The sequence below is a fragment of the Hemiscyllium ocellatum genome, chromosome 20 (assembly GCF_020745735.1).
Source record: "Hemiscyllium ocellatum isolate sHemOce1 chromosome 20, sHemOce1.pat.X.cur, whole genome shotgun sequence".
In the NCBI taxonomy this organism is placed as follows: Eukaryota; Metazoa; Chordata; class Chondrichthyes; order Orectolobiformes; family Hemiscylliidae; genus Hemiscyllium; species Hemiscyllium ocellatum.
In genome coordinates this window covers 17,393,410-17,406,481 of record NC_083420.1, presented here as the reverse complement: position 1 = coordinate 17,406,481, position 13,072 = coordinate 17,393,410, and the positions used below count along the sequence as shown (strand labels likewise).

The 13,072-nt window shown below is 44.6% G+C and overlaps 1 protein-coding gene across 1 annotated transcript in view; it reads left to right on the top strand.

Annotated features, from left to right (window-relative positions):
* The window catches only part of LOC132825578 (transmembrane protein 94-like), a 156,054-nt gene that overhangs the window by 53,785 nt on the left and 89,197 nt on the right, over positions 1-13,072 (top strand). Inside the window, 3 exon segments of the mRNA XM_060840958.1 lie at positions 5,071-5,173; positions 6,484-6,656; positions 12,506-12,678. Of these exon segments, the coding sequence (XP_060696941.1) occupies positions 5,071-5,173; positions 6,484-6,656; positions 12,506-12,678 (449 nt within the window).

Genomic DNA, 13,072 nt, shown 5'->3' with positions numbered 1-13,072 from the left:
GTGCTGCAAGATGCTCTGTCAGTAGCTGAACGTGCACACACTTTCCACATTTTTACGAGCCAGACATACCAGAGTCGTTGATCTCCCACATCAAGCACGTAGCACACTGAACCAGCTTGGCAGTCATGTCTTCACCCTCTTCAACTGTGGTGTAATCACTTCACTCAACCTCCTTGTCAAAGACTCCTGAACACACCCACTTAAATACCAATCACTTACCTTCCCGACCGGCTTTGCGCTCCGACTTCACTTCCGCCCAGCACCCACCGTTCTCTGCTGCAAAAAGACCGTTGGCGTCGAGGTAAGTTCTTAAATACCAATCACTTACGTTCCCGGCCGGCTTTGCGCTCCGACTTCACTTCCGCCCAGTACCCGCCGTTCTCTGCTGCAACAATTGTCATCCACTTCGAGTGGGTGGGTTTTGAATGAGCTCTCGGTGATCTTATTCAGTGAATGTCTAAAGGATTGCACATACCATCTGATTTACATTCTGACATTTGTACCCTTTCTAAGAATACCTAAGTGTTATTGGCACTGAGTGTTGCTATGTTCTGTCAGGGAATGATGGAATTTTCTCTTCCGAAATTTCCCCTGTCCTCTTCATAGATCCTAATCACCATCCTGTCATTGAACACCAAGGTGAAGGGGCTTTTGGGTTAAGTAGTTTGCAGCAATCTATTATAATTGTCAGTATTATGAGCAGGTCCTGGAAACAGTATAGTTCCAGACAGGCATGAGCCCACCGAGGAGGAATGAGCTAGCTCTCCCTTATTCAAACCAACTTTAACTCATGACAAGGTTCATGGAAAACCGTTCTGACTCCAAATGTATTAATGTTTTAAAAGGAACCAATTTACCTAGGCTTTCTTGAGTTAGAGATGTGCAGGTTACATGAATTGGACATGCCAAATTGCCCACTTTGAGCTCTCTGTCAATGTGACAATTTAAACATGTATCTTGCAAGGTTGCTTCTACCACAACAAGCAATCTGCCTGCATCGACAGCTATCTTTCTCTGTATGAATAACTACCCCAGATTTACTCTGTTCTCAGTTAAGTTAGAACTCAACAAATAGACAGGACAAAGCCTCCCCTTTGATATATTTTCAAGAGATCCTCTCAGACATTTGCAAATAAATGATAGCTCCTGTGTAACTTAAATCCTTCAGAGAATGCATTCCCTTTATGATAACAGGAAGGGGTATTTATTAGTCTTTCATTTCATCTTATTTGTTCATTTCACGTTCGTTATTTTAATTGTGAGATGATGGCGAATATATTGACCACTGGTTAACCACATAGTGTAGTCTGTGGTTATTGGTTTTAATCAGTGCTGTTCATGAGGATAGTCATGACAAAATGATCAGTGCTGTAGAGTTGTGATCTTTATGTTTCTAATTAACCAGTTCAAGGATATTATTACACAGCTCTGGAACAGATGGGACTTGTACCCATGCCTCCTGCTCTGAAGTAAGGTCACTACCACCTCAGCCCAGGAGCCCTCAACAATGTTTATATCTATACCAACACCCCTCCCCAAGTCCCTCCTCCCTTTTATCTTAGCCCGCTTGGCACGCTTTCTTCATTCTTCATTAGCTCATGACAAGGTTCAGTTGAAAAAGATCCCTTCCTTCATGGAAAACCATTCTGACTCCAAATGTATTTGTTCCAGATACTGTATTGGTCTATTCTTATATGTGTGCACATATGATTGAGAGTGTTTGACCAGAATTTTCTGGGCCCTCTGAGGGTAAGCTGAGCGGCCAGAAACCTGAAAAAATGGCAGAGTGCCCAAAATCTACATATTACTATACCATTTTGACAATATAGACAGTTCCCTTACCCTGTGAGAGGACAGTCAAGCCACTTAAGTGAACAATTCCTGTTGTGATTAGAACAGGGCCAGGTAGATCTCATTGAGTATGAGAGCCCCGATTGAGCTGAAAATGTGTTGCTGGAAAAGCGCAGCAGGTCAGGCAACATCCAAGGAGCAGGAGAATCGACATTTCGGGCATGAGCCCTTCTTCAGGAATGAAGAAAGTGTGCCGAGCGGGCTAAGATAAAAGGGAGGAGGGACTTGGGGGAGGGGCGTTGGAAATGCGGTAGGTGGAAGGAGGTTAAGGTGTGGGTGATAGGCCGGCGTGGGGGTGGGGGCGGAGAGGTCAGGAAGGTGGTGCTGAGTTCGAGGGTTGGGACTGAAACAAGGTGGGTGGAGAAATCTGAGTTCATCCCTTGTGGTTGGAGGGTTCCTAGGCGGCAGATGAGGCGCTCTTTCTCCAGCCGTTGTGTTGCTATGGTCTGGCGATGGAGGAGTCCAAGGACCTGCATGTCCTTGGTGGAGTGGGAGGGGGAGTTGAAGTGTTGAGCCACAGAGTGGTTGGGTTGGTTGGTCCTGGTGTCCCAGAGGTGTTCTCTGAAACGTTCCGCAAGTCGGCGGCCTGTCTTCCCAATGTAGAGGAGGCCACATCAGGTGCAGCGGATGCAGTAAATGATGTGTGTGGAGGTGCAGGTGAATTTGTGGCAGATATGAAAGGATCCCTTGGGGCCTTGGAGGGAAGTAAGGGAGGAGGTGTGGGCGCAAGTTTTGCATTTCTTGCGGTTGCAGGGGAAGGTGCTGGGAGTGGAGGTTGGGTTGGTGAGGGGTGTGGACCTGACGGAGTCACAAAGGGAGTGGTCTTTGTGGAACACTGATAGGGGAGGGGAGGGAAATATATCCCTGGTGGTGGGGTCCGTTTGGTGGTGGCGGAAATGACAACGGATGATACAATGTATATGGAGGTTGGTGGGGTGGTAGGTGAGGACCAGTGGGGTTCTGTCCTGGTGGCAATTGGAGGGGCGGGGATCCAGAGCGGAGGAGCGGGAAGTGGAGGAGATGCGGTGAAGGGCATCGCCGATGACGTCTGGGGGGGATATTGTGGTCTTTGAAGAAGGAGGCCATCTGGGTTGTTCGATATTAGAATTGGTCTTCCTGGGAGCAGATGCGGCAGAGACGAAGGAATTGGGAATATGGAATGGCGTTTTTACAGGGGGCAGGGTGGGAGGAGGTGTAGTCTAGGTAGCTGTGGGAGTCGGTCGGTTTATAGTAAATGTCCCTGTTGATTCGGTTGCCCGAGACAGAAATGAAGAGATCTAGGAAGAGCAGGGAGGAGTCTGAGACGGTCCAGGTAAATCTGAGGTCGGGGTGGAAGGTGTTGGTAAAGTGGATAAACTGTTTAACCTCCTCGTGGGAGCACAAGGCAGTGCCAATACAGTCATCGATGTAGCGGAGGAAAACGTGGGGGGTGGTGCCAGTGTATCTGTGGAAGATGGACTGTTCCACATATCCTATGAAGAGGCAGGCATAGCTGGGGCTCATGCGGGTGCCCATGGCTACTCCTTTGGTTTGGAGGAAGTGGGAGGATTGGAAAGAGAAGTTGTTCAGGGTGAGGACCAGTTCAGTCAGTCGAAGGAAGGTGTCAGTGGAAGGGTACTGTTTGGTACGGCGGGAAAGGAAGAAGCAGAGTGCTTTGAGTCCTTCGTGATGGGGGATGGAGGTGTACAGGGACTGGATGTCCATGGTGAAGATAAGGTGTTGGGGACCGGGGAAGCGAAAATCATGGAGGAGGTGGAGGGCATGGGTGGTGTCCCGAACGTACGTGGGGAGCTCTTGGATTAAGGGGGACAGGACCGTGTCGAGGTATGCAGAGGTGAGTTCGGTGGGGCAGGAGCAGGCTGAGACAATGGGTAAGCTGGGACAGTCAGGTTTGTGGATTTTGGGCAGGAGGTAGAAATGGGTGGTGTGGGGTTGTGGGACCTGGACCCAGGTTAACAACTCCAATCAGGGATCTCATACTTGACGTGATCTAGCCAATCACTACAATTCCCAACTGTGCATGCATTTTGGCCATGTTGGGAGGACCTGTTGATGTGGGCAGATAACCCAATGAAATCTGAAATTCTCTCACCAGGTTATGTGGGGCTCCTTTATGATCATTCCTTGGATCATAGAGGCCTGCAGCAACAATGACCATTCTTGTGATGATGGCACTGAGCTTGTTCAGTCAGACCTCGCACCTTAATTTACCAGTTAGCTTTCAGACCGTTGAAGGCAGCCTCCTGTTGGAAAAGCAAGGAGCCAGAACCATGACAGGCTTTGGGGCCCTCTTGCCTTGTTGGCTTCAGCTCTTGTAGGGATATTTCCTTCTCCCATCCTTCAATAATGTGGCCTGCTCACTCATGTTATTTCAGTGATTTTAAAAGTATTAAAATGAGAGGAGGGGTTGCTTCAAAATGGAGGCACCAGCTCTCTCTCTCTCTCTCTCTATCTACCTATCTCTTACCTTAACTTTAGGATTTATTGCATTCCATCTGGAGAGTATGCTATTGGTCCAAAGTGTGAGATTGTCGTTTACTTTTGACTCTGATGTCAGGATCCCAAACCAACAAGCAAAATTTTATCTCCATTCTGAACCTATTTCTGAATGGGCTAGATTCTACGGAACATTATCTGGGGATAGGTAATTTCCACGGGAAGAGATTCCTCCAAATTTCTCTTACCAAACCTGCTGTGCAGATGGTTGTTAAGGTGTATCGTGTCTGCCTGTACTGATCGCAAAACAATACTTTTCACTGTACTTAGGTACATGTGACTCCAATAAATCAAATCAAATCAAATCAAGATTATTACTTCCTCATTCCTTAGGAATCTTCTATAGCTAGGTCGTGTAGACACAACTAGAGAGAGACAATCTCATGCTCCTATTCACATGCTGGCATGCATGAAATGCATGCCCATTTGTACAAACCCCTGTTCATAGGCAAACTCTCACCACACACTCTCACTCACACACACGTATGACATATTCTCACATACAGTTTTATCTATATATTTGCTTCTCTCAGGAAATTGCATAGCTTTAATTGGGGGATGAGAGTGCGAATTTCCTTCACATAAGCAACAGCAATTGTTTGAGAAAATGTAAATTGGAAAGACTGTCTTTACTTTTCTGTCACTGCACATATTACAGTTAGACAATGATTTGAGTGAGTTTTTCTGATATGATCTTAAATGAATGCTATTTTTTATTGACAGAAGAAATGCAGCTATTCTCCTATGGGTCTGCTGACATGATCTTAGATGCTTGCAGTGAATTCTGGGATGGAAATGATATTTGTCCACTTTCTCGGTGCTCCAGGTAACAACACGACCTTTACATTGATAAACTTTCAGGTACTTTTGTACATCAGACATTTCATGGACATCTCAGGGTAGATAGATAGCAGCTTCTTTCTCTGGTGGTGACAGTCTATATCAAGGGAGGATATCCTTAAAATTAGGTCTAGGCCATTCAGGATAATGTCAGGAAATATTTCTTCACAAAAAGGATGGGAAAATCTAGAATTCTCTCTCCTCAAAAGATTTAGATTCAGATTCAGATTTTATTGTCATGTGTACTAAAGTACAGAAGTACAGGGGTACAATGAAAATGTATAACGTAGCCACACAAGGTGCCATTTTAGGTACCAAAGTACCATCTTACTTCCCCAAATACCTAGGTACAGAAAAATTTAGGTACAAAGTAATCAGAGAAACAAGACTTAAAAAGTTAAGCATTATTTCATAGAAAAATAAAGAAATAAGTTAATAGTTAATATTAAAGTCACTCGGAAGATAAAGGAATAAGTTAAAAGTGCAAGCCTTTGATGAGGAATTATTGAGGCTAGTGCTAATATGAAAATGTTGAATTGAGATTGTAAGGGGTATTCAAAGTTATCAAGGCAGGTAAGTTGATCTTTGATCTGGATTAGACATGATCAAATTCAATGGCAGAGCAGACTCAGTTGTTCAATGGTGTACTCAAGTTCCTATGTTTCTTCCTATTCTTCAGGACCCATTAATCTAGTGCTTTAAACTGTAGTATTCTTAAATAGGATTGTGTTTCTGCTGATATTGAACTTGCAGGTCCATATGTTAACATGTGTACTGTGTCCTGATTGAATGCTTTTAGCTTCACCTGCAGGTTGGGCACAGCAGTAAAACCATGTGCTAAAAGGTAATGATTGTCCACTTGAAACAGTAACGTTTCTTCTGGCCAACAATTCCTGTGAATGCTCACACAAGTGAGGATGTGCACTCCCTAGTTCCAGACACTAAGTCAAATCTCCCTTTTGGGGCCTGGAGGATTGCACTGACTTAGTCACTGAACTCTCTCAAGGAGACACTTGGCCTTTGTACTCTCACTAAAGGGTAACAACCAACTTTCAGCAGGTTCCCCTTCTTTTTGTGCAACTCCCTGCACCTCAGCAGTATCAAGGTGTTGTGCATACTTCTCTGTTGCGCTTTTGCCATCTATTTTCCACCACATAATCACAACCTCCCATCATAAAATCCATCACAGACCAAACTCTGTACCACCAGTGAGTCTGTTCCCTATACTAAAATATCAGAGTTTTAATATTTAATCATTTTCAATTTATTTTTCTTTGCAAATATTTGCTTTTGCAGAAAGAAGATCTTTGATTTTTATCAACGTGCCTGTCTGACAGGAGAGTGCATTGCCTTATCTTATAAGCCAGTGTTCCATACCTTGCAGTCCAGTGATGAGATGTGTCCCCAAGTATCTTTGAAAACTAAAAGCTACAGCCAAGCAGATACCTCAGCAGCACTGGACCTGGAAGGTTTGTTACAGTTGATTCTTGTGCGTCAAAAATTAGGAAATAACCTACCCAGATCAAAAATACTCAAATTTAGTATTCTGGAACATTTTGCTTCCAGGAAACGTGCTGTGACAAACATGTGGGTGATTATACAATGTGGGTTCGACTCCAGCTTGCCATCACAGGATTCAGAGGTGGAAATGTTTAGAGGGAATGTTTAGGCACCTTGTTTCACTTGGCCCTTTTCTATAAATAGCGGATCATGCTGGGGATTGACCTCCACTAGTGCATCAGACAGTTGTTGGGATAATGGTGGCAACGTGGAACAAAGAAGGTAGAGAATTCCAACTGTCTAGAATCTAGTGTGATCTTTATTTTTATCTGACTGACTGTCCCATTGTATATAAATGATGAAAGGGAGTCAGGGCCTAGAAACCCCCTGTATTTCATCTTCCTGTGCCAACATTGCTGTCAGGAATCACCAGAACAGGAATGGTAGTAGTCACTGTGTCATTGGGGAAGGCTTTCCAATATCTTCATTCTGGAGTAACTGAGGGCAGTAATGAGCACTTGCCCCTCTCTCTTGGGACTGACAAATGTATCCTTTTTACACAGTAAAAGCAAGAGTGAAAAAGTCACAGTGGGCTGAACAGAACTAACTCAAAGGATAGATTTCCATCATTATACAGGTGCAAATGCAGAGGGGGACATACACAAAAATCACTGCCAGCTATTCTGTCCCTGAGTTATTTTCCCGGGGGAGGAATCAGCCAGCAGAAGGTAGGCAATAAAGAGAAGATAATAGTTTATTGAGGCCTATTGTTGGCAGTCAATTGAAATTTCCAGTAAAAAGTGAGGCCTGCAGATGCTGGAGATCAGAGCTGAAAATGTGTTGCTGGTTAAAGCACAGCAGGTCAGGCAGCATCCAAGGGACACGAAATTCGACGTTTCGGGCCAGAGCCCTTCATCAGGAATGAGGAGAGGGTGCCAGGCAGGCTAAGATAAAAGGTAGGGAGGAGGGACTTGGGGGAGGAGCGATGGAAATGTGATAGGTGGAAGGAGGTCAAGGTGAGGGTGATAGGCCGGAGTGGGGTGGGGGCGGAGAGGTCAGGAAGAAGATTGCAGGTTAGGAGGACGGTGCTGAGTTCAAGGGAATCGACTGAGACAAGGTGGGGGGAGGGGAAATGAGGAAACTGGAGAAATCTGAGTTCATCCCTTGTGGTTGGAGGGTTCCCAGGCGGAAGATGAGGCGCTCTTCCTCCAACCGTCGTGTTGTTATGTTCTGGCGATGGAGGAGTCCAAGGACCTGCATGTCTTCGGTGAAGTGGGAGGGAGAGTTAAAGTGTTGAGCCACAGGGTGGTTGGGTTGGTTGGTCCGGGCGTCCCAGAGGTGTTCCCTGAAGCGTTCCGCAAGTAGGCGGCCCGTCTCCCCAATATAGAGGAGGCCACATCGGGTGCAGCGGATGCAATAGATGATGTGTGTGGAGGTGCAGGTGAATTTGTGGCGGATATGGAAGGATCCCTTGGGGCCTTGGAGAGAGGTAAGGGAGGAGGTGTGGGCGCAAGTTTTGCATTTCCTGTGGTTGCAGGGGAAGGTGCCGGGAGTGGAGGTTGGGTTGGTGGGGGGTGTGGACCTGACGAGGGAGTCATGAAGGGAGTGGTCTTTGCGGAACGCTGATAGGGGAGGGGAGGGAAATATATCCCTGGTGGTGGGGTCCGTTTGGAGTTGGCGGAAATGACGCTGTATACAGAGGTTGGTGGGGTGGTAGGTGAGGACCAGTGGGGTTCTGTCTTGGTGGCGGTTGGAGGGGCGGGGCTCAAGGGTGGAGGAGCGGGAAGTGGAGGAGATGCGGTGGAGGGCATCGTCGATCACGTCTGGGGGAATCTGCGGTCCTTGAAGAAGGAGGCCATCTGGGCTGTACGGTATTGGAACTGGTCCTCCTGGGAGCAGATGCAGCGGAGACGAAGGAATTGGGAATATGGGATGGAGTTTTTACAGGGGGCAGGGTGGGAGGAGGTGTAGTCCAGGTAGCTGTGGGAGTCAGTCAGTTTATAGTAGATGTCTGTGTTGAGTCGGTCGCCCAAGATAGAAATGGAAAGGTCTAGGAAGGGGAGGGAGGAGTCTGAGACAGTCCAGGTGAATTTGAGGTCGGGATGGAAGGTGTTGGTAAAGTTGATGAACTGTTCGACCTCCTCGTGGGAGCACGAGGCAGTGCCGATACAGTCATCGATGTAGTGGAGGAAAAGGTGGGGTGTGGTGCCAGTGTAGTTGCAGAAGATGGACTGTTCCACATATCCTACAAAAAGACAGGCATTGCTGGGGCCCATGTGGGTGCCCATGGCAACTCCTTTAGTTTGGAGGAAGTGGGAGTATTGGAAAGAGAAGTTATTCAGGGTGAAGACCAGTTCAGTCAGTGGAAGGAGGGTGTCAGTGGAAGGGTACTGGTTGGTGCGGCGGGAAAGGAAGAAGCGGAGGGCTTTGAGTCCTTCGTGATGGGGGATGGAGGTGTACAGGGACTGGATGCGTGATGGGGGATGGAGGTGTACAGGGCGTGATGGGGGATGGAGGTGTACAGTTTCGATTGAAATTTCCAGTCAACCTGGGATAAGGCCATTTTGCATTTACAGAAATCTCAGTGACAGTCTTGGGGCCGGCACTCCAGGCAGGCTAAGAGGCCTTCCCCACCTGTCTGGTGTCAGAGAATTCCCTTCCACAAGAATTGCCTGAGTGCTGAGGTCAGTTCTTAACTTAAACTCTTTAAAAGTTTGGGGAATGTCTGCCATAAAATGAAGGCACCTTCTGTTCTCTCTCCAACACAAACTGCAGAGGGCTGCTCCTCCCAAACTAAATAAGCTCTTATTTAACCTTCAACTTTGGGAGATGGCAAGCCATTTTTAATGGATTGGCAAGTTCATCTTCTGGCCACTAGTTAGCCAATCTGGGGAAAATCACTAGCATTTGTTTCTGCCACACTTTTGGGTAATGACCCCATCTGACTTTGAATCATAAACTTGAAATCCTATCCCGGAAATGCTGAATATGGGACAGATAACATGATGTAAATATAAACTTTCACTCAGATGCTTAACAGTGTTTAAATAGTGTTTACTGCTGACCTTGAAGAAAGCTACTCAGAAAGGCAAATGTAATTACGGCATTTATTTTGACAGGCCTTGAATATAAAAGCAGGGATATACTTCTAAGGCTCTATAAGGCTGTGGCCAGACCAAATTTGGAGAATTGTGTGCAGTTTTGAGCCCCACATCTGAGGAAGGATGTACTGGGCCTGGTGCAGGTTCAGAGGAGGTCCCAGGAATGAAAAGCTTAGCATATGAGCAATGTTTGAGGATTCTAGGTCTATACTCGATGGAATTTAGAAGGATGAGGGGGAATCTAATTGTAACATACAGAAGCCTGAATGGCATGGACAGAGTAGATGTTGGAGATCTACATCTACAGTCAGGCAGCATCTGAACAGCAGGACAGTCAACGTTTCATGCATGACGTTGACTCTCCTCCTTGGATGTCACCTGACCGGCTGTGCTTTTCCAGCACCACATCTTTTGACTCTGATCTCCAGCATCTGCAGTCCTCACTTTCTCCAGAGTATGTTTGGAAAATGTTTCCATTGGGAGGAGAGACTAGGACCCAAGGGCACAGCCTTAGAGTAAAGGGAAGACTTTTTAGAACAGAGATAAGGAGAAACTTCTTCAGCTAGAGAGTGGTGAATCTATGGAACTCATTGCCACAGAAAACTGGGGAGGCCAGGTCATTAAGTATACTTAAGACAGAGATGGATAGGTTCTTGAGTATCAAGGGGATAAAATGTTACAGGGAGAAAGTGGGAGAATGGTGTTGAGAAATTTATTAGCTTTGTTTGAATGGTGGAGGAGACTCGATCGGCTGAATTGCCTAATTGCTTCTCCTATGTCTTATGATCTCATGGAAGGACTAGCGATTACTGTGAGATGGCATTCCTTTCAGAAACCACAAGGATCAGTGTTTGGGCCCCAGCTATTCACAATCAGTATCAATGATTTGGATGTGTGGGCCAATTGGATTATTTCCAACTTTGCAAATGATCCAAAATTTGGCAGGAATGTGAGTTGTGAGAAAGAAGCAATGAGGCTTCAGGGGATTTAGACAGGCTGAGTGAGTTGTCGAGAGTAAGGCAGATGGAACATAATGTGAATAAATTTTTGTTGAGTCACTATGGTGCAACTTGCAGATGGTACACCCTGCTGCCACTATGAGTCAGTCGGAGAGAGAATGAATATTGAAAGCTGTGTTTGGGGTGCCAATCATAGTCATAGAGTTGCACAGCACGGAAACCGACCCTTCAGCCCAACTCGTCCATCCTATCCAGATAACCTGAATTAATCTTGTCCAATTTGCCAGCATTTGACCCATCTCCCTCTAAACTCTTCCTATTCATATATCCATCCAGATGCCTTTTAAGTATTGTAATTGTACCAGCCTCCACTACTTCCTCTGGCAGTTCATTCCATACATGCACTACCCTCTGTGTGAAAATGTTGCCCCTTAGGTCCCTTTTATATCTTTCCCCTCTCACCATAAACCTATGCGCTCCAGTTCTGGACACCCACTCCACCCCACTCCCACCTCAGGGAAAAGACCTTGTCTATTTACCCTACCCATGCCCCTCATAATTTTATAAACCTCTATAAGGTCATCCCTCAGCCTCTGACACTCCAGGGAAAACAGCCCCAGCCTCTCCCTATAAAACCTCAAACCGTCCAAACCTGGCAACATCCTTGTAAATCTTTTCTGGAGCTTTTCATGTTTCACCACATTTCAATTAAGTGAGCTATTTTGTCTTAAGAATTTTGAAATTCATGAGTGTTGATGGAACTGCACACATCCAGGTAAGTGAAGAATATTCCATCACACACTTTATGAGTGCCTTATAGGTGGTGAACAAACACTACAGAGTCAGGAGGTAAGTTACTTACTGTAGAATTACTATACACTGAACTATTCTTGTAGCCACTGTACTTAAAAGGCTAGTTTATTTCAGTTTTTGGCATACAGTAGCTATGCGTATGGTAAGCAACCAATTATACTGCAGTATTTTCATAGCCAGTACACCAGGAAATTAAAAACATATAATCACTCAAAGACTTCAGTAAAATAAATAATTATTGACTGGATTAAGTTAGAAGCTAGTCATTGGTAGACAACATATTGTTTCATGAAACAATTTGAAGATGAGGCAATTTTTTTTGCCATGAAGGGGAGATTTAAATTCTACAAATATGAAATTAGCTCAGTGAGGGTAGTCAGCTGTAATTATCAAAATAATACCCCATTACAAATACAGTGACCCCTCTTCAACAAGGTGGATGTTTTTCAAGGATTTTTACGAGACCAACATTGACAGAGCACAAGTCATGATTTCAAAGTTTATCATTGACTGCTGTCAGCAGGAATCTCAACAGCACATCCTCTGAGGAAATGTATAATAATTGACAGCAACGTCTGAATTTCCATCTTTACTCTGTACATGTGTGGACTCCAGAAATAACTGCCAGTTACATTGGAGTAATGATGGTGAATGCTGATATTTTCACTATCATCATCTCTGCAAAATCTGGGCCACAATCTCAATGTAAAAAAGAAAGCTTTGCAGAGATGTAGTGAAGGAACCCATCGATGTTTCTTGAATAATCATGCATATTTGAGTGAATGAAAAAACTTAAATAATTGTTGTGGATCTAAATGTTTATGCAAAAATGTTTAGCAAAATGCTTTATTAAATAAACATTGATTTATTGATTTTACTACCTAATTGGTGATATCCATGGGTCTTTTATTAACGATAATTACATCATTTTTGCTTATATTTCAGAATTAACTTTTGATCAGGAAGATAATTTGCACCCTCTTGACAATCAGATCTTACTTGGTCTCATATCTTCCCAATACCAAGCCAGACTAGACATGGTCCATCTGATAGATGGCTTAGATAACACTTGTATCCGATTTGTTTACTTTTCCTTGGAAAATGAGCTAAAAAGCAAGGTAATACGCTCAAAGTTATAAATGATTACTAATTTAAGTATTGAGTATAATCATTGCATTTTTTTCATATGGGGACACCATTTTCTATGTTGAATGCAAGCAAAAGAAGAAGTTATTTTCAAAATATCAACAGAAAAATGTTTAGCCTTGACTTTGGAACACTGATAATGATTTTTGCAATAAACAGAAAGTCGTGAATGAAGATCTTTTCTTTCTGTTATATATTAAGAACATGTTTGCAGTCTTACTATGAATAGTAAGCAATACAAATTTCCCCTCACTGTGAAGGCAATGCTTCATGATGGTCCATTACCTTCTTTTCTTAATTGCCCCATTAAATGTGACAGATTTTTGATCTCAGATTTCCTTAATGTGGTGTTAGCACTGAAATGAC